Source organism: Pelmatolapia mariae, linkage group LG5 (genome assembly GCF_036321145.2).
Source record: "Pelmatolapia mariae isolate MD_Pm_ZW linkage group LG5, Pm_UMD_F_2, whole genome shotgun sequence".
Taxonomy (NCBI): Eukaryota; Metazoa; Chordata; class Actinopteri; order Cichliformes; family Cichlidae; genus Pelmatolapia; species Pelmatolapia mariae.
In genome coordinates, this window is record NC_086231.1 from 29,664,311 (window position 1) to 29,685,148 (window position 20,838).

Below are 20,838 nucleotides of genomic sequence, written 5' to 3' on the forward strand. Positions count from 1 at the left end.
CTGACCTTCTACAGTAGACTGCATGATTAACTATTAAATTCTAGTCACATAAACACAAATCTTTAAAAAAAAAAAACACCAAGTCAGCACTCCTCTGCTGCAATTGCCAGAACTCCTGTCTTGCGCTTCCTGTGTGTTCGTCCATATTTATGTCAGGTAGAGTGAACGAGTTAGAGTGTCTCTGCAGGTGGCAAAGCTGTTTAAGGATGATGAGAGATGGTGTGTCTTAAGCCCATCTTTAATTCAGATGGCCTCATTCTTCTCCGATCGAGAGAAAACAAGAGACTTCAGATTCGAGATTGATGCTCGAGTGGGAGGCGTGCACAGCCAGCGTGAGTCACACGCCTCAGACGTGATACAAGAAAACAAGCAGTAGATTTGCAGTTCATATGTCATGACATATCTATTGATTGGACTGCCTGATTTTACACATTAATCATAGCCATTGCTGTCATTTTATGCACTGAATTATTGCTGAGATATTTACAGATATTGCGTCTGAAATCAATATTTAAAAATTGTTTGAAGGATGTATTCAACATTGATTCAAACATAGCAGGAAAATTCCACTTTGGGGCCAAGAGTGATAATGAACTGTGGGCCCTGGCTAACACTCTTCTTCAGTGCACTCTATCACCTTTAAAGAGTTGGCAAAAAAAAAAAAAACTATAGTTAACACATCATATTAGAGCTCCTGATGAGACAGCCAGTACTTCTTTGGTGGAAATGCATTTTTTTCCTGTCAGCTTGAGAAAATGTAACAAAAAGTGTCTTTTTTAAGTACAGTGCTCATACCCTGATAAAAGCCCACCTTGCTTTTACACTACAACACTCTACTTAGTTGAAAATGTGCAAATAAAATCAATCAGCCAAAGCACAGCATCATACCTGTATAAAAATAGCATCCATGGTTAAAGAGGTGTCTAATGAAGGGTAGAAGTTAGCGGTATTAATATGAAGGAATTTTTAGGCACCTGACACCAAGCTCTTACCCTCCTCTTAACACCTCCATAAAACAAAGCAAGCATGTGTCTCAGGAGAGCTTTTAGAGTAAAATAACAACTTAGTGAGTGGTGCACGTATTATTAAAACTTGCCTCTACCTGCTGCCCTCGGTACAGTATAAAGGTCAGGGAAACACATGTTTGTCCTTGTACTGCAGGGACAAAAATGAATGATAATAAGAATTATTGGTGCTCGAGGAAAAAAGGGGTTATTTAACCCACAAAAAATCATCTCCCGAGTACTTTGAACATCTATTAGAAATATCCTAGCTGCTAACAGAGCATTATTCCCATTACTGAATGTGTGCAGGCCTTTAAGAAAAACCTTTATATTTACATTTTAATCATTTAAATGCTGTTAGGATAAAGCAGTACAGGGCTGCAACCATAAGCTTTGTTTTCTTGCATTTTTTCATGCCATGAGCGGCGCCTCTGTAGCTCATAGAAATTCAATGTCTTGCTCAAGGACAGTTTTTGAGAAGTTACAAACAAGTAAGGCTGTCATCTGGTATTCCCCTCTTATATAAACAGTGAGAACGACTGCATCCCGGAGAGGATAGAGGGAAGAGTAAGGAGCGGTATGAAGAGAATGAGACTACAGGTGCTTGAATTAATTGAACGCGCAGCAGTAGCCATGCTACCCCAGAGAGAGCACACCTCTGAGAATCAAAGGCAAAGGAAGAGCATTTGAAACACATGTCAGTACTAAATCAGTGTCATTTAGTACTGATGCGCTTGCCTGTTGCATTTCTGGTTTCATCAGATTACAAATCATATCTATTCCACCATTGGCAATCACCTGCAAGCATTTTGCAAGCAAATCAATAGTAAAATATTTTGGAAATGGATTTTAGGATTTTAGAAACACCAGCCTACCTGCTTTAATTGCTGTTTGCGGCTGATTGCTATTTTCTTGGACTCTACTTTCCCCACAGACAGCTTGGTTATCACTGATATTGCGAAGGGCTTTTGATTAAATTTAATTTTCTTTTTTTAGTGCTCTTTTCTTTGTGCAGTCTCCATATCAACCCTTCTCTATTCTTGTATTTGTATTCTGTGCAAAACCTTACATTTCTCATACACCTTATACACCGCTCTCTGACTTTCATATGATACGCACAGTAATTACACACAACTATAAACAGATGGACATAGCTATCGTGGCATCACCCACTGGTATCTGAAGTCTCATTTTGAAGTCTAGTGAGAGTTTCAGCTGTCACCATCTTGGTTGCAAAACAAAACAAGAAAGAAAAAAAACAGATGTGACAATAAAGGGAAGGGCTGTTAGCCAATTAAAAAGCACTTTCATTAGACAACAACTTATCAGTCACAAGCCATTGCCCAATGAGTGTGTGGTTTCATAACACAGACCATGCTCTATTTAAAACATGGTATGACGGAGGTTTTAAAAATAAACCCTACATTTTTTCAACATGACCCTAAATGAGTGACATGAACTCATCATGAAAGTGATTACAGTGGTGAAGACAGAAAGTTATTTTCCCATACGCTTTTTCACAACCGGAAGTCTTTATGAAACCTCAGCTATCGCCATCTGGTGGCCTTCGGATAGACTGCAGGTTTAACGCACTTCCACCCCCCGGCTCTGTTTGTCTGCCTCAGAAGCTAGATTTTATTCTATGAACACAACATGTCCATATGTGAAGACAACTGCAGTAAAAAGCCGTTTAGTGTCAAGTGTTAAGCTGTTATAGCAGGATGCTGTAAAGTCATATAATCCGTCTTAAGTACGGATGTAAGTAAGGGGGGATGTTTATTGAAGACATTATGTTATTTCCTCGATAGCTGGTGAAGAAGTGGATTGTCATAAGCAGTGAAATCCCCCTGTGTTTGTCTTTATGTGCGTTTGTCTGCCTTATTTTGTTAAGCTAAACTGCTCTGTCCTGAGTGCACGCCCTTATCACATTCCATATGTTTGGATCAGCTGTGACGGACAACAATCGCTGGCCCATATTCGGCTCGTGCCGTCGCAATACAACTTCTACTGCCAAACTAATTTACTCCTGCCGCCAGCACTTTTCATAGTTGCCTTGGAAACAAAACTTGTCGTAGCCTTTCTGTTTAGTGAAAGTGAAGTAATTGATGCATTATATGCTAATCAGAAATAACAGTGTGGGTAGGATGATGTGGATGTTCACCCGGTTGGCATACCAAGCAGATGCAGATGAGTATAGAGCTGTCTTTTTCCTGGGCAGACCTTTGATGATGAATGCCAGGCGCAGCTCTGCTGATGGAAACGTCTGCTTCCTGCTCAGCAGACCAGCAAAGACACAGTCAATGGAATATTAAAATCATTATATCTGGGAATGGAAAAAAAATGCGAGCATTGGAAGCAGGAAATAGTGTTGCGATAAACAGCAGCGATAGTTCAAAAGAAACCATTTCACCTGACGGCTGCTGCTGTCGTCATCACTCACATTCCCAGAGCAGGTAAACTGTCTGTGTATGATGGACAATGAAATGGCCCGCAGAGTTAGATGATGACTTTAATTGGCTAAGAGGCTCAAAAAGGTCTTAAAAGAAGAATGAATGTGTGCTATACTGCACTGGTAGCTATTACTGCTAAATGCATTACTTTTAATGCACCATTTAGACAATGGCCTAAATGGCAAAACAAAACTTCCTTTTTCTTATTGTTTCTATTTGTTTTGCTGTTTTGTTTTGTTTTCTTCGTCCCCCCCAAACTGCCACTTTTTTAATGAGCATTTCTCTATATGATGGAAAATACAGAAGTGTCTCATGATACAGTAACAGTGATATGGGCTTCTCACAGCTGACAGTAGGAAAAGAAGAGGAAAATGGAATAAAGCTGAAGTGCAGTGTTGTAAATTATTTAGTGCAGGGGCCGTAGCAAAGATCTGACAACTTGCTCATTTAGGAAGATTAACAGATGTGGCAAATCACTCTGTTGTCAATCTGCTGAACTAAAGAACTATGAATAAATTGGCTTTCATATCTCCACTGGGAACTATTCTTTATGAGGGACCTCTTTTCCTTTCTCTCCCTCCACAGTGTGACTAAAAATAAAAAAATAAAAAGGGATACATTTGTTATCTAACGGCACTGAGGGCCATTGTGTTGCATTTTCCTCTGTTGCCTTATCTCATTCATTCAAATTCTGCTCCGACTGCAACTTCTGAATCAGTCTTAGTTACAGGAGGGAGCACATTCGTGCAAGTTTTATGTAGAGCTGCACGTAATGAGAATAACACAGCCCTGCTGGACAGGAGATAAGTGTGACCCGCACAATACAGAGAGACCACCAGCCATAGATTTTCGTAGAACAGACAAACGTCCTTGTATCAGAGCAGCTATGTTGTTATAAACTGCTGAGAATCTCTCACTCCCTTTATGAGATGCTTTTGAATTCACGTCTGACGTATTCACTTCTATAACCCGTCCTCCAGCAGAACAGCACTCAAACATAGTGAAGATGCTTATATGTAGGCATTAATCTGCCAGTGGCCAGAGCCTTGTTTCATGGCTGCAGACGTATTGTCCAAGAAGAATAAGAGCTCCTCTTTACCATCTATTACTTTCTCTATCTCCCATCTCTCTCCAAGCCACTGTTTAGGCAGGAAGCCTCGTGCTCAGAGAAGATGTTGTCTTGTTAAATGGTACGAGTGTAGCAGGAAATGGATAACGGCCAACCTTGATAATTTTACATCCTGTTCTTCAAACAAAAGAGTGAATCACTGGAAATTTCTTTTACTGGCAACACAAAATGAGCAAGTCTCATTTTATGTTGTCAGGCCTCTTATGCAATAACTATTACACGAGTTATGTTAGAAACAAAACACAGAGTCTACAGATGTGCTCTAAAGCCCTGATGGTGCTTCGAGCTAAATGCTAGGTATTTGCTGATGAAGGCCGATGATGGTCATGGCACAGGACGGAAAGTTGGATAATCAAAGTCTTGGAACCTTAACTCTTTACCACTTGAAAGTAACCTTCGAATCTCTTTTCTGAAGCTGTCATGTTTCAGGCCTGCTCATATACCACAATGACTGGGTTAGCATCAGAGGTTAGCGAGAGTGGTCACTGCTTTTGACTCACCAAGGTTTGACACACGTATCTGTGACAATGTTATGGTTTCTCTTGCAGCGGGACACAAGGACGGGGCCCACTTTACGTCAAAGCAGGAAGAAGAGCTTGACAGCTTATTGCCTCACAAGTGAAACACTCACAATGGCCGTTTAGCCTTCGCACGACAAATACAGATCGATGCTCTTCAATTCAACTTCCTTCCATGAATTCATGAATTTAGATGCCATTATTGCAGATATGCATCCCTGATAATTAAGGGGTGACTCAAACTCTCCTTTAAGGCCTAAATTAAACTGCAATTAATCAAGCAGTGTGATCCCTTTGACACAAAATGTCAAAGAGACACAGTGTGTCAAACATAGCGTCTGATTGGAGGAGACAACCACTGAGTAAAAACAGCCTTTTCACCCTGTTCGACACAAGCAGTAAATTGGCTGGAAATTAAAACTAATGAGCAATTACCCTACCAATGAACTTCTATTATGTCTGTTTTCTCAGTGCTCTCCAACTGAATCCCAATTTCTACTTATTTAATTAATCTGAATAAATATGACACTTGTCTTTACTTCCTTAATCTTTCATTGTGCTCACTGTTAGAATGCAGAGAGAATATATTTTGCATTCAGATGCACATCCGAGAAAATAACTCATAATCTCCCAGCTCCTCCTGAAAGACTGTGAATGTGGCGTGCAGCAGCCACTATTGGTTCGGTCTATTTGTATATTCATAAATACTTTATTTGCATATTGCTTCTATTATGAACCTACAGCCAATATTTCTGCCATATTAAAGCCATATTTACCCTTTCGAAAAGGTCGGCTTGCACTCTGCTTGAACCGACGGCTCGTTTCTGATTTAATCTTGTATCTCCTACCATGCAACTACACATGAAAGACCTTACAGCATGATACAGAAATGACTTAAATATCTGACAATCTAATGAATAATTCACCCACTCTATCAGGCCTGAGCCAAAACAGTACGACCGAGTACAGCTTTGATGGTGGAATTCAACACTGTAGTCAATCGATGGTTGTTAATAGGAAGTTAATACTCTTTTGTGACAGAGGGGTTTTTTTAATCAACTTTAGTATTACTGTGCAAACACTTCAGATGTAGGCAGAGCTCATAGGAGAATCGCTGTCATTACACAAAGCATAAAACCCAAATGAGTGGACTTCCTACAGAACTCCATTATAAATGTAAACAGCATATGGGCAAGCATGCTTGAATGTACATTGGAACTGGACTCACAAAAAAAAGGGTCTTTTAAAAGGATCACTACCACCACCTTCAGCTCACTATTTGTAAAACCCATTGTGTACACATAAGGAGCAACATCATATTTCTTAGCAGTGCCATATACAAACAGTTCAACTGAACCACAAAAGGAGACTAGGAAAAAATCAAACTCTACCCACAACTCTATCATGCTGTCATGCAGTCACGCACGAGGTAACATAAAAGCCGGAAATCATCATACAAACGCTGCTGTTTTTGAAAGAAGCTTCTTATTCTGTGTGTCTGAGTCATTGTGCGCCGTCATTTGCCTCTTTTTTCTTTTTTCTCTTGTCTGCGTGGACACTTTTGAGCACTTTTAGGTTCTAATTGTTGGGACAGCCATAGATGGGAGGATGCATCGTAACAGGAATAAAGTGAAACACCATTTGTGACATTAATGGAGTAATTATGCAAATTAGATACCAGTTTTCATCACTCACGACATGGTGAGCTTTCTGACACAAAGCCCATTGTTCAGACCTCTCCTTTCTGCTGGTTCACAAATATCTTTCTAAATCAGAGGTGATACAGCTGGCTGCTGATACATGTCTGCCCGCTTGACTGAAAAGCCTGTGCTCACTTATCAAGAGCCAGAGCTTCTATTCCCACAACAGCAATCTGTGTCATAGTTCATGCTGGCAGATGAAAACAAATCTCTGCTGTCATGCTTTAATTCCCTATAAAATGGTGATAGCACGCAGAAGTAGTGTTTTGTTTCTGAGCTGTTTTACTCACTGGAAGGTGTAACACAGACAAGATGGTTTTAACAGCAAGCAGTGTCGTTGTTGGACTCACAATTTATAAAATAAAGTGTTTATATGTAACCATCTGAGCAAACAGAACTATCAGTGTTGGAGAGCTGTGAGGACTCAGCCTTTGTTATACATAGACCAATGCTGCTCTCTAGTGTAGGTAATGGCAACAAGGAAAAGAAATATGCCGTGTGTGGATTAAATGCAAGTTACTGCTGGTGGGCCCTTGTGAATGGGCTCTTGTCAGGCAGCCTAAAAGTCTGTAAGGAGTTTACAGGGTTTCCCTGTGCGTTAGTGGGTGCCACAGGCCAAACACGTGCACTTTAGACTGATTTATTCGTCCTTAAAATGTGCCTTGTAGTCTGAAGCAATATGAGTGGTCAGTAAGACTACAAAGGTATGATATAAATGCTAGTCTATTTAAATCTCCTGAAATTATGCAGTGCCAGACTTGAGTGATCCACATGGAGGTCAGAGCACAGGCCAGTTACAGATTAGTGAATTAAAATGACACCGTACTGATTCAAAAATCAGCTACAAGGCAGCATGTGGGCCTCAGTGTCTTTTTTCAGGCTTATTTAACAAGACAGATGTTTGCCATCATTGGTATGGATCCCACACACTCACCAGCCACTAAATTAGGTACACCTTACTATGGGTTCAACAAGGCGTTGGAAACACTCCTCAGAGATTTTTCATATCCAAATATGCTCTACTGGATCGTGTGATTGTTGAGGCCATTTTAGTACAATGAGCTCACTGTCATGTTCAAGAAACGCCCAGCTCTCCAATCGGAGCTTCTGTTTTGCAGATTGTGGTTACGGGTATGTGGAAAATGGATTTAACATGTTTCTACTAACTGTTCAAACACATTTACTGACTGTCTTTCTGTTGTAGTCTGAATTGGGGGTTTTTCTTGGTGAGTGCGTCTGGCTGCCCTGACAGTGGTGAGTTGGATCACAGCATGAAGTCTCTAGACTGGACTACAGTAGTATGAACACTGGATGATAAACATTTATCTCTCTTTATAAATTTCTCCTGCTGCTGTTTTATTTATGCCTTTTCATTGTATTTCAGCTTGATTGTCTAATCTAATGTATTAACCATATGTTTTTTTTTTTATTTTAATAAAAACTCTTTAGAGTTATTAATAAGTTTTTGTTTTATTTTTGCTTTTGTTGCAATGAGACACACTTAGTGAGTAGTTGGCAGTGCTTTTTAGCGTAGATTGCCTCTCCAAGTGGCCAAAGTTAGTTGTAATGATTTGTAAGTTTAGTGGCAATACCGTGGTAACAGAAATATTATTATAATAAACTAATTTATCTAATTCTATGGACTTTATGTTGGTTAACAGTTCTTTTATTTGTTACATAAACTACTGAAATTAATCTCCGACACCTCTGACTTTCCAGTTCCTTATTTTTATATATATATAAATATATGTATGCATCCATTAAATCTATTTTTTCCCAGATAAATAAGATGAGATTGAAGGTATCAGTGGTTTGTATTAAAAATCTAATCTGCAATGTGTCATTCAACCACACATCTGAGACAATAGCTTGTACTTGGAGGACACTTCTGTGCCACAGCTCATTTTCTGTTCTTTGACAGAGATGATATGGTTGGTTTTTATCTGGCTACTGCCTTCATTCAGTCATCTTTTACCATGTGTCTGTCTCCAGGTCCCCAAAAACTGAGCAATAAAGATGAACATTTTTACCTGGGGAACTAGCCAGAGCAATGGATTGAACACTACTGACAGGAAACAGCAATGTTTACTTACTGGAAATAACAGTCACATAAAAGGTCACATGAGACAGTGCTGCAGCGAGAAGACAACGTATTCATACTCAAGTTGTGTGGGTGTTTTATTTCTGTTTGTTTCTTTTGTTTTTTAATTTGTTGGTTTGTTTTTTGCAGGTGATATAGTGAAGTAAAACCATAAAGTTGCATAAATTATACTTTATTGATATACTTCAAATGTTAGATCATTGGTAATGCTCAGTGTAAATACAATATAAACTGCATATTTAGTTTTAATATGTTACATTTTATCAGACAAGCTTCATAACAAAGAAAGCATGAGGCAGTTGTTCCGAAAATCAGATGGTTTTATAGGGTCTGTGCGTACAAAGATCCAAAACAAAGGCTATTTCAACTTCAAGTCTTCAAAGATCTCAGTCAGAGTGATTTCCGCCTGCTGTGAGAATTGTTCTTGCCCAGACAGAGTGCCGTGCTGCTGGGGGAGGCTTGTGATAACATGGTGTAGAAGCTGCAAGGGGCCTGGTCCGCTCTGTAGGAGATGGTACTGTAAAAGACAGGGTTGCTATGGCCGCTTGTCTGGTCACAGTAGGACTGAGAGGCGCTGTTGTAAACGTCCATGCAACAGCACATGCAAAGGAACAAAGCCTGGAGTCTGCTGGGTTCAGGCAGGTTTGCATTCTTGGGTATAATAGGTCTGTGCTCCTCTGCAGGAGAAGAGAGGAGGCTGACAAAGCTGTTGCACCCCTCCATGGGAAAGGTAAGCCTGTTAAGTTCAACTTCATCATCCTTACATAGGTCCTCAGCAGTTTCTTCTCCAGTGTCCACGATCTCCCTGTACTCCTGCTCTTCTTCCCCTGCTGTGGAGCTCCCATCAAGCTCACCTGAGCTTACAGTGAGAAACCTCAACACCAGGTTCAGAAATGCTCCGATGACCGTCAGCCCAACTAGAATGTACATGAAGCTAAATGCCACATATGTAGGTTGCTTCTGGAGGGCATCTTTTGTCTGCAAGGCTACAAAATCTCCAAACCCAATGGTAATAAGTGTGACAAAGCAGTAGTAAGAGGCATTAAAAAAGCTCCAGCCTTCAAAATAGGAAAAGGCTGCAGCTCCTACAAACAAAGTGCTTACCCAAGACAGTAAACCCACCAGGACCATGCTTCCCTTTGACACCTCTGTCTTCTGTAAGCCCAGGCCCTGCTTGACTCTGCTCAGGAGGTATCTCACAAAAGTGTTGATCCTCTCGCCCAGGCTCTGGAACATGACCAGTGTCAGAGGGATGCCCAAGAGCGCATAAAACATACAGAAGGCCTTTCCAGCATTGGTGCACGGAACAGCATGGCCATAACCTGCAAAGCCAAAGAACAATACAGGTCAAAGGTTGAGTACTACTGTTTTATAGTCGTAAAGCTCCATTGACATCAAACTAGTATATTGCTGCTTTAAACACTGAAAGGCAGGGATACTCACACATAACTCAGTGCAGGTTAAAGTCAAGTCTTTAAACTAATGTGAGCAAACATGGTTAAACCACAGATAAGTCTCACTAAAACTGCTTGCTGATGCTGTGCAAAAACTTTTGGCTATCTATCTCTATAACTGCAGCTTAACTGGTTTGGTCCAATCATGCTGGTCTGGTTAACCTCATTTCCAGAAGCAGCTGCTAGCGGTGTACATGTGTAAAAGCTCTGTTAATACCAGTATCCGCCACCTCCACAGCACTTAATAGCAAACTGAGAAACTTGGGAGGTGCAACTAAAGAGAAGGTTGGTGACAGAGCAGGCTGAACACACAGTGATAAGTGAACACTGTTTATTTGGGAATGCTTAACACTAGAGGCGGGTGGATTGATCCAAATATCGATACCAATGCTGGTATTGGTATCAGATCAGTACTAGCACCTCAGTATTGATACTTTGTTTCTATCCTTTATGTTCAGTATGTAGTCCACTGAATTGTGTTAAATAAATAAGTATATTAGAAATGAAAAAATACAAGTCAAACACGGGCTATGAAAAATATCGAAACTTTTTTTATGTTGACTGTCACGTATTTTTATTTATAGCCTCTAGCACATTGAAACAACAGAAGCTGACTGAAAGTCCTTTAGTGATAAGCACATTTACATTCCAGGTCTCCAAAAAACCCACAAAAAGCTGGAAAATGTGTTCAGACTTTGCAAACTGATGATTAATCTCATTCATCTCACTGCCCTCTCCGACATAAGCCATCTTTATTGTTAAAAGTATCTGTATCAGTATTGGTATCATCAATACTGGCCCTGTATTTACATGGTATTGGCTTGATACCAATATTTTTCAATCCTGCACACCACTACTTAACATAAAAAGTGTTTACTGGACATTAACAGCAGGTTCTCTAACTTTAAGTCTGATCAGCTTTTTAACCTGTTTATATTTCTGCAATTAGTTCAGCTTTTTGGGAAATGGTAAGGACATAGGTGATTAACAAAAGACAACTGTTTCTACATAATATATGAAGCTACCAAGCTGTAAGAAAACATAGTGACACTTTAGCTTCTTAACATTACAGGGTGTGCACTCTTACAAGGGTGGTTTCACTCAGACCTTTGTTCCTCAGTCTGAGGTTGGGCAGGAAGGCTGGAGCTTGTATCAGACATTGGTCTGCACGTGAGAAATTGTAACTGAAAAATGTTATTGTTTCATTGCTTTAGGTCTGTTCAGGCCAACCTTGGACTGGTAACCTATCCAGTGTGTACTCACCTCTTGCCTACTGCCAACTGGGATAGGCTCCAAGGTGGCTACAAGAGATTAAGGCTTCTGATCTGTACTTTTTGTCACATAGAGTGGTTTAAGTATTTTAAGAAAGGGTTTTACCATTAAAAAATAAAAAATAAAAACTTTCAAAAACTTTGCACACTTGTTTACTACACATGCAGCTGCCTACATAATCACTTTACCGATATTTTGCTGAAAAGGCCAAACTACATCTATCTTAATCCAAGAATTTGGACCTAGAACAACAACAGCAAGTGTTTTCGGACAGCTTTGCTTTCTGTAAATAGGCTAATTTAAAAAAAAAAACTAAACAAAACAAAATCAAAACTTTAGCTACGTCCCAGTATTACAAGGAGTAATAATTCATAATAACTCTCGCTTTCTGACTCTAGCGCGTCAAAAACTGCGGCTCCTACAAGCAGGTAGAAAATAATTGAGAGGATGAGAGAGAGGGTCCTGATGTTCTGCGTCCTCATCCTCAAATCCAGAGTGCCCGGAGGAGCAGGGGAGGGTGCTGCTGCGCCTCCTGCTGCTGCTCAGAGGCACAGATGCACAAATTCAGAGCCATCCCGCACATGGGTTGCACTGGTCTTCACGGTGTATAGAGGCCATGGACCTGTTAGGAGTACAGGATAGGTCTAAATGGCGTGAAAGTGTAGCCTATGGTATTAGCGTGTGGTCAAGTAAAGTAGCCCCAAACTTGTCTGCACAGGTTTTGTTGTCCACCCAACATGCTTACATTACCTCGTTTACTGAACTTTAAGAGGACTATGTGGACTTTTAACAAGTGCTAATGTGCTTAGTTCGGTTTCTTGAAACAGTTACAGTTATATTCGCTTTGATGTTGCAAGATTTCGGCATAGGGTATTTAGTTTGTTTCACATTTTGTGCTAGAGTATACATTTCATTTCTTACTTTAAATTTAGTTTCAAGACAGACTGGAAGTTAGAAACTCACGCATGATATATGTCTAAATTAGAGCAGGACTATATTAAACCTTTTCTATGGGAAAATCATCAAATCAATAAAAAATCATTAAATGTTCTACTTGTAATACACGTGCATCACTGTATATAAAATATGGCTGTAGTCGCTAACACCTTTTCTCTAGCGAATTTGAGCATATTGGCCATCTTTCTTCTTTTTTTTCCTTAAACCGGTGGTCATCAGGAGGGATGGTTCTGAATATTCCTGCAGAAGCTCCATGTCAATGATGTCTTAAAACACATCCTGCTTTAACCTCCATTTTACTTAAAGTTTGTGGGGATAGGTTAATTGATTAATCCAAATTGCCATAGGTGTGAATGCGGGAGTGAATGAGAGCACGAATGGTTGTCTGTCTCTGTGTGTTAGCCCTGTGACAGACTGGCGACCTGTCCAGGGTGTACCCCGCCTCTCGCCCTATGACAGCTGGGATAGGCTCCAGCGCCCCCCGCGACCCTGAAAAGGATAAGTGGAAGCAAATGGATGAATGGATGAATGGATGCATTTGACTGAATTATGAAAATGGTTATCACACTGTATCAAAGAAGACCTAAAATTAAACAATAGACACCTCGAGGTCCTTTATATTTTAAGGTAAAGACCCTATAATAATACAGAGTAAACCCCAACAATCACATGACTCCCTATGAGCAAGCACTTGGCAACAGTTGGAAGAAAAAAGTCAATTTTGACAGGAAGGAAACATCTGGTAGACCCAAGCTCAGGAAGTGGCAAGTGAAGGATGTACTGTGGAAGAGAGCGAGAGATTAATAACAAGTAACAAGTAGAAAATGCATTTTCTGAAGAAACTGCAGTGTGAATGCTGATCGCTGAATGTTTTGAGCTGAAATGAAATAATTGCTGAAGTTAAGCCAAAAATGTTGAATGAGCTGAAAAATACAGAATTTTTCATCTGAAAAAAAAAGTGCAGAACTGTTGAAAGCTGACGCTCACACAGAAGAAGAGGATGAAAAGTAGCTGCAGCATGTTTAAAATGTGCATTTGAAAAAGCTGAGTAATGACAAAAAAAAATTTAGAGTCAGAAAACTTCTGAATGAATATTAAAAGTTTGTATCTGTTTGTTTTGAGAGATGTCTCAAAACAAACAGGTTTTTGCTTAGGCAGCGGTTGTCCTTCTCTCCTGGATCGGCTGGAGCTTTCTTTTGGCACCTGACCCAGTCCCAGCTGGACTTTTGTCAAAGCTGGGAAAACCTGTAGTGATCCCATATGTGCCAGGAGTATCGGAACAGTAGAGACACATTTTTTCTAAACACAGAGTCTCTGTGGCTTTTCAACCCCAAAACACGCTGCGCCAAAAATTGGTCCACCCCAAGGATCGCGTCACCAGACACAAACAGAGTAACATAGTGTACGCTGTTAAGTGCCAGGAGGATTGCCAGGATTTATACATGGGGGAAACCAATTACGTAGCTCCACCTGTATATTCAAGTAGTATTTGCTACAAGCAAATACAGAAGCTTAATCAGGATCCACACTAATTAAATGTAAAGTTGTGTATTCTGTAACTCACATACGTGGCAGCTTTTCTCAGATCAAAGAAACACAGCATCACCAGCTACCCTTTCTGGACTCTAGTCCCTGTATTTTTTTGCCCTATGAAGTACTCCTGTCTGGAGTAATCACACTACCTGCAGCTATAGTATTACTCTCAGCAGTGAGGCATTAGCTGGTGGCAGCACTGACCTTTATCAAGTGTACATAGCTGCTGAGCCAACTACCACCCTAGCTGTCGTCATTAACTACGTTCTGCGCGCTTGCCGAGTGAGGCAGACTGTAGTGGTGGTTTGTGTGTACGTATCAGTGCAACTGTGCAGGGCCCTCGTTTGAGGGGCCTTCACTGAGATTTCCTGTGGCATCTGTTGGATTTTCACATGTGCTAATTGGGTTCACGGCAGTGCGATCAGAAAACAGGCCAACTGCCTTAGCTTCATGCTGCAACTTATTTCACTTTCACAAAGTTCCCATCTATTTTAGGAAGGCAATCCAATTTGTGGAAACTATTCATGCGCTGAAGCGGGCCATAAAGAGCTTAAGATCTGTCATTAAAATCCACAGTTACTGACTCCATTCCCCGCAGAACATATGACTATCACTATGCTATGTTTTCATCTTCTACAGCCAATACAGGACCTTAGCCTGCTCTGGTAAGCACGAATGAATCGACTGCCATGCAGAGGTTAGTGATGTAGCATTCTGACAAGTCTTTATTTCCTCTAATGGCAGAAAGAACTGTCCTGTTGAAATGAGTATGAGAGATAACAGCCTCATCATGGAGCACTAAATGAATTCACACAGTGCTTAAACAAGTACAGATTTGCGAACTTCACATCATAGGAAACAAATATTACCAAAGCAGTGTTATATAGTCATAAATATATAGCTCATTGTAGCATGCCATAAACCCAAAAAGCAGCTGAGTTTATAATAAGGACATCTGTGCTGGTTTAAAAACTCCATTCATGAAATAATGGCACTGCATTATCTGATGTACTCATCCCATATCTCTCTGTTCAGCAGGACAATTCATACAACCTGTTATCTCTCACAGGAAGACATTAAGAGCAGGGTGTCCACCGACTCAGGTCCAGACACTCATCTGTCCAAGTGCCATTCCCGTAGAAAATGAGCCATAGAAATATACTGCAAACACGATGCTATCTTTGCATTGATAACAGACGCAGTGGGAATAAGGGCAGTGGATACGATGATCATATAGTATAAAGATCCGGAGCATTTTTATCATAAATATAAAAATGCTACATCTTTTTTTTTTTAAAATAAGTAGAGGCTTCACACACATTTGCAGACAAACATGTCTTTAGTGACAAGGCTACAGTGTCACAGAGGGAAACAGGCTTGAACTTTGCAGCTAATCTCAACAGGCCCTTGAGCCTTATTAGCCAAAAGGGCATGGACATGGTCTGTAAGTCATGTACGTCAGAAAGGGCTCCTCATCAAGACACCTGCAGTGAAGATGACTCTGACTAGAGAAAGTACTTTTCTAATTTAACTTGAATTTACTCTAATTTATCAAATGCAGAAAAAATCAAATTTTTAGACACCTAAAAATTGTAATATTTACTATTAATCATATTGAAATGATGAATTTAATGTGACTCAGGCGCAAAGGGAAGTTGGAAAACTTCTGTGATTTCATATATAAAAAAGGCAGGTTTTACTCGAGCTTTCCCAGTCTGCTCTGGGAGGGAATAATATTTACTGAGTGTACCTCACTATTGGGGTGAAGGTGTGACTAAATTATGGGTTATCTGTGCAAAGGGGATGCCTGACTGTTTGTGCAATTACAGGTAAACTTTGTACCTTTTTAAGGGCCATAAATTATTATTTTTAAACGCAAAAATAGGGTTTCAATCCAAGTCTAGGAAATCTAAGGTGTTGAACCCCTTAACTGGTGCAATGTTTAGGTTTAATTTAAGGGATATGTCCCATACATTTAAACCGTGATCATTAATAAGATGAATAAATATAGGAATATATAAACATAGGTTTATTAATTAGATATACTGCCAAGTCCCATTACAATATCCTAACAGTGAAATAACACAAGCCCAAGTGAAGGTATTTGGATTTCTGACATAGTTTACTTTTAAAAGAAAATTAACTTTTTCACGTCAACCAAGTTTTACCAAACTAAAGTCTAGTCTACTTTTGATTTGCAGCAGCGTATAAATAGTCGGTAACATGTTGTTTGTCGCCGCAAAATTTAGTTTCGGTTTTCTGTGAAGTGCGTAAGGGAAAGCGAAACAGACTGACCGATTATGTTCACGCATGAGGGTTATGTCGGTGCTGTGTCGCTGCTGTAAAGTAATGATGATTTGGTTTGTATACAGTAAGTTTTGCACGCTTTTGAATTGGATAGTGCGCCACAGGAATCCTTTCGTGGTCTTGCTTTTTCCACTGGTGGTGTTTAGACTTTTAACTTATTCAAAGAAAGACGGAAATGAGTCTGAAGCAAGCGACGACAACACCCGTCCACTCAAGAATTCACTTCACGATGAAGAGAGGGCTATTAGTCCCGGACTGAAGGGGTCCTCAGACGAAGGTGGGGAGCCCGTGAGCAAGCGAGCAAGGTCTAACCAAGAGGACTTTCAAAATGGTCGAGTTGAGACCGTTGATGAAAATGTAAGTAAAGAAATGACCATTTACAGTAACAGGTGATCATGCAGGTTTCTCACCAATCGTTTTAAATTCGTATTCTGTGAAAGTAAAACGTGAAAAAGAATTGATCAACTGTATAACAAGCAACTTGGAGATACAAACATAGCATAATGCCGTGATTTGCTCTTTACTTTATTCATTTTAGGTTTCACCCAAGGTACACCCAAATCAGTCTGAAATACGCACAGAAAATGAAGTTGACGAAGGGAAGAAGCTGACAGGGCCGGAAGAAGAAGAGGAAGAGTTTGACAGCACTACGGATGAATTCTACTGCGACTATGATTCAACCTGGGAGACCGACTCGAATGAGGAGAGCCCACCCAGCAGGATCAGACGGCCAACAAACTCCAACCATGTAAATAAACCAGTCCCTGTCACAACTGGTTTGATATTCCACGTCTGCTCACAAATCATTTACTGCAGGCATAAAAGGAGCTACCTGTCACAGGCCCAAGGTGTTAGGTGGCTCCTCCAGGGAACTTTATTGAGGTGATAGCTCTAGTTCACATTTCTTGATTTTTCCTGCAAGAAAAAATCACAAAGATGGCTCAAAACAACAACAAAGAGCCAAAGAAAGACATTTGCAAAGATTCCCTGAAAGAGGTTAAAATTAGAAATATATTTTTGAAATAATCAATACAACATCAACAAATGAAAACAAAGAGCCACAGAATGACATATGCACAAAGACAGAAACCAATTTATTGTAAATAAAGATGGAGGATCTCCAAGGATGATCTTTGGGTTACTGAATGTCTCCTTTAACTGTGCAGTGTTACCCCTGAACTTCATTTATCTTCTGTGTTCCAGTACATGTTCAGCAGATTTGAACGTGCTGCGAGAGACATGCAGAACTACAGACATAACTACCCTGTAAGTCTCACACACACACACTGTAAACACAAACTCTCATGTTTAAGCACAAGCCAAGCACATGTTGTTCTTTTATGTGTCCTTGCAGAACCAAATCAAGACACGGCACAGGAAGAAGAACACAAATGTATGTACACGTTTGTTTTTAGATTTATTTCATAGAAGAACAAAAAAAATGGTTTGAATCAAATTCTTTTCTCTTGTGTAGGAGGACAAGCCTAATCTCAATTTCTACCTTGGAAACAAACGATCGGTGCCAGACGGTAGGCCTTTTTAGTAGAACAAAGTATAGAGTCAAGTATATCCATAAAGTGGAAGTGAAATAAATGTTTTTCTGTAATTTATTTGTTGAAGAATGAGAGCTTATAAAATTCATTATTTTATTCATCTAATCTTCTCAATATCTCCGTGTCATCAGAACCTTCAGTGGCCTTAAACGGTACTGATATTACACAAGAATGCTATAATCATGAGATGTCAAAAAAATATATATTTTTTGATACTGACATATCAGTTTGAGCCACCTCAGTTATCACTGGATAAATCTTAATCTGTGCAGCTTCATTTACAAACAGATTTATTTGCTGTGACTTGTATTTGTTACCAGGTGTCAGCATAACTGAGTTCCATGAAAAATGGTATGGAGACTATGAAAGCCTTGAGTACGTGCACACATATATTCAGTGGTAAGTTACTCTATAGTCACACATACAATGTAAAAAGTTCAGTTTCAGTTTATAATGACATTTTCTCTCAAAGGTTGTTCCCACTGCAAGAACCAGGAGTGAACTATGAGGCCAGTACACTGACAAAGGAAGAAATTACGGTAAACCTGTGAAAGTTACCAAGTTATAATTTAAAAAGAAAACATGTCTTATACACTGATAGAGGTTTGATGTTTCCTTCAGGAGTTTTGTAATCACAGCATTGCACAGGAAAACCTGCTGAAGTCGTACAAGCTCATGTTGGACTTTTATGGTATCGTGTTGTGTGATGAAAAAACTGGAGAAGTCAGGAGAGCAGAGCACTGGGAAGAGAGATTTGACAACCTTAACAGGTAAAACTACCTCTGAATTTAAAAAAATCTGTGTGCAGTAAAAGTGACAAAAAGCTGTAAATGATCTAATTTTGAGACTGATCACTGTCTGACAGTCACACACACAACAGCCTGCGCATCACTCGCATCCTGAAGTGTCTGGGAAACCTGGGTTACCGTCACTACCAAGCCCCTCTGGTCCGCTTCTTCCTGGAGGAGACTCTGGTCAACGGACAACTTCCAAACATCAGGGACAGCGTCCTCAGCTACTTTATGTTTGCTGTACTTGATAAGGCAACGCGCAGAAATCTCATCAAGTATGCATATTTGAACTATGAGCCTAAAGATGAGTTTGTGTGGTGCCCAAAGAAAATCCAAGAATTGTGGTCAATGCAGTCCAAGGCAGCAAAGGAAGAGGCCGCTGACTCTCTGGAGTCACAGGAGGACACTCTGATTTCTGACAGTGAAGAGGAAAACCTGTCTGCAGATGTGTCGTGTAACAATGCAGAGTATGAGTTTGATGAGGATGAAGAAACTTTCAGCCATAATGAAGATTGATTGATGACAATGAAAAGCTTATGAATAATACTGATAAATTGCACTGAAGTATGGAGTGATTTAGTTCAACACTGTAGATCTTAGATTACTAGCAGGTTATTGTGCTTTACACACTGAGTCAAAGGCTTGATTCTTTATAGAAATGTTTGTTTACTTCAATATTTACAACTTAAAGTTTGGATTTTTATTCGCAATTAATTCTTTTTCTGAACAAAAAAAATGAAGCGTTCTGAGATGGATGCATGTTTTACACAAAATTCAAGGGTTAATGTTATTGTGTGACTATGTGGGATCAATTGATTACTATAATTGCTCAGTGATGAATGTATTTTAAATGTTTTTGCGTTCTTGTGTCTAGAATTAAAACATTCTCATTCAGAAAGTTCACATCTTGTTGTTTTATATCTGTCATAATTTCCTTTCAGAGTTGCATATTCAAATAGCAGGTTAGTACAGGTTGTGGCCAAAATAAAATTAGAGGGTGGCAAGATAAAGAATGTTACAGTGAGTTACAAAGTTAATTCATGTATTACTACAGTTGGTCACTTTACAAAAGGACATAAAAATCTCTGACAGACTCCCAAATATTGCTGCCCATCAAAGGTTAACAGCCTCAACTGTTCACTTTCTAATTCTGTCATCTGACTCCTTACACCAACAATCATCACAGCTAAACAACAATGTGAAGGCAAAGAAATTACACACAACTTTAAAGTTGAATACTTGTTCCATTAATATTTGAAAGAAAAAGGTGTTTAAAATTGAGACAAATTTCATCAAATGGGTTTAAACAGTTGAGCTGAAACAAAAATAGCCTGTGTTCCCATCAGACTGTGAGCACCATCTTTTGCAGGCTCCACAGAGACAAAGGGAAAGCATTTAGATTTCTTTTTCTTTTTTTAAAAGAAAAATGACCTAAATCGACAACATGGATGGGAACAGCAGGAATGTAATTGAGAATATTGCTGAAGCAAAGCTTTAATGTACTTTTACTTTATTTAGGTATTTCTATGCCACTTTCTGCTTTTACTCCACTGTGTTTATAATACAAAGATTAAACTTTGTACTCCGTGCTGAAAGGCAGAGGAGACCGAGCGTTCTCAATTGCAGCTCTGATGCTTTGGAATAACCTTCCCCTACATATTAGACAAGCGTCATCAGTGCAGGTCTGTAAGCCCAGATTGAAGACCTTTTTTATTCCCTGGCTTTTAACTCTGCAGGAAACTGACACCTTTCTTATTAATTTTTTTGTATTTTTAATAATTTTATTGTATTTTTAATTTTGGTAGTTGTTTTGATCTGTGTTGTTCAGCAGTCTGGTCTGCCTGGTGTGTTTTTAAAGTGCTATACAAATAAACAATAATGATGATGATGATGATGATGATGTGAATGATTTTAAAGCTCTGATTTCTTGCTTTTATTATTTTGCAGATAAATTGCATTGCTATATATCAAGTTACCCAGCCATATACACTGGTGTGGGAAAAGTGTTTGTTTTTTGTTTTTTTGCTATTTTGTCACACTTAAATGTTTCAGATCATCAAACAAATTTA

The 20,838-nt window shown here is 39.5% G+C and overlaps 2 protein-coding genes across 2 annotated transcripts; one reads left to right on the top strand and one right to left on the bottom strand.

Moving 5' to 3' along the window:
• Positions 1-9,292: 9,292 nt before the first annotated feature.
• On the bottom strand, positions 9,293-11,106 carry LOC134628255 (potassium channel subfamily K member 9-like). The gene is made up of 2 exons (XM_063475022.1): positions 11,085-11,106; positions 9,293-10,224 (listed from the first exon to the last, which is right to left on the bottom strand). The coding sequence occupies exons 1-2, from the start codon at positions 11,104-11,106 to the stop codon at positions 9,293-9,295; spliced, it is 954 nt and encodes a 317-aa protein (XP_063331092.1).
• Positions 11,107-16,437: 5,331 nt separating this feature from the next.
• LOC134628256 (opioid growth factor receptor-like protein 1) lies at positions 16,438-19,672 on the top strand. Its single transcript, XM_063475023.2, has 9 exons — positions 16,438-16,782; positions 16,964-17,173; positions 17,629-17,691; positions 17,780-17,818; positions 17,900-17,954; positions 18,299-18,377; positions 18,451-18,517; positions 18,600-18,748; positions 18,844-19,672. Exons 1-9 carry the CDS (start codon positions 16,438-16,440, stop codon positions 19,283-19,285), a joined length of 1,449 nt encoding a protein of 482 aa, XP_063331093.1. The 3' UTR covers positions 19,286-19,672.
• Positions 19,673-20,838: the final 1,166 nt, after the last annotated feature.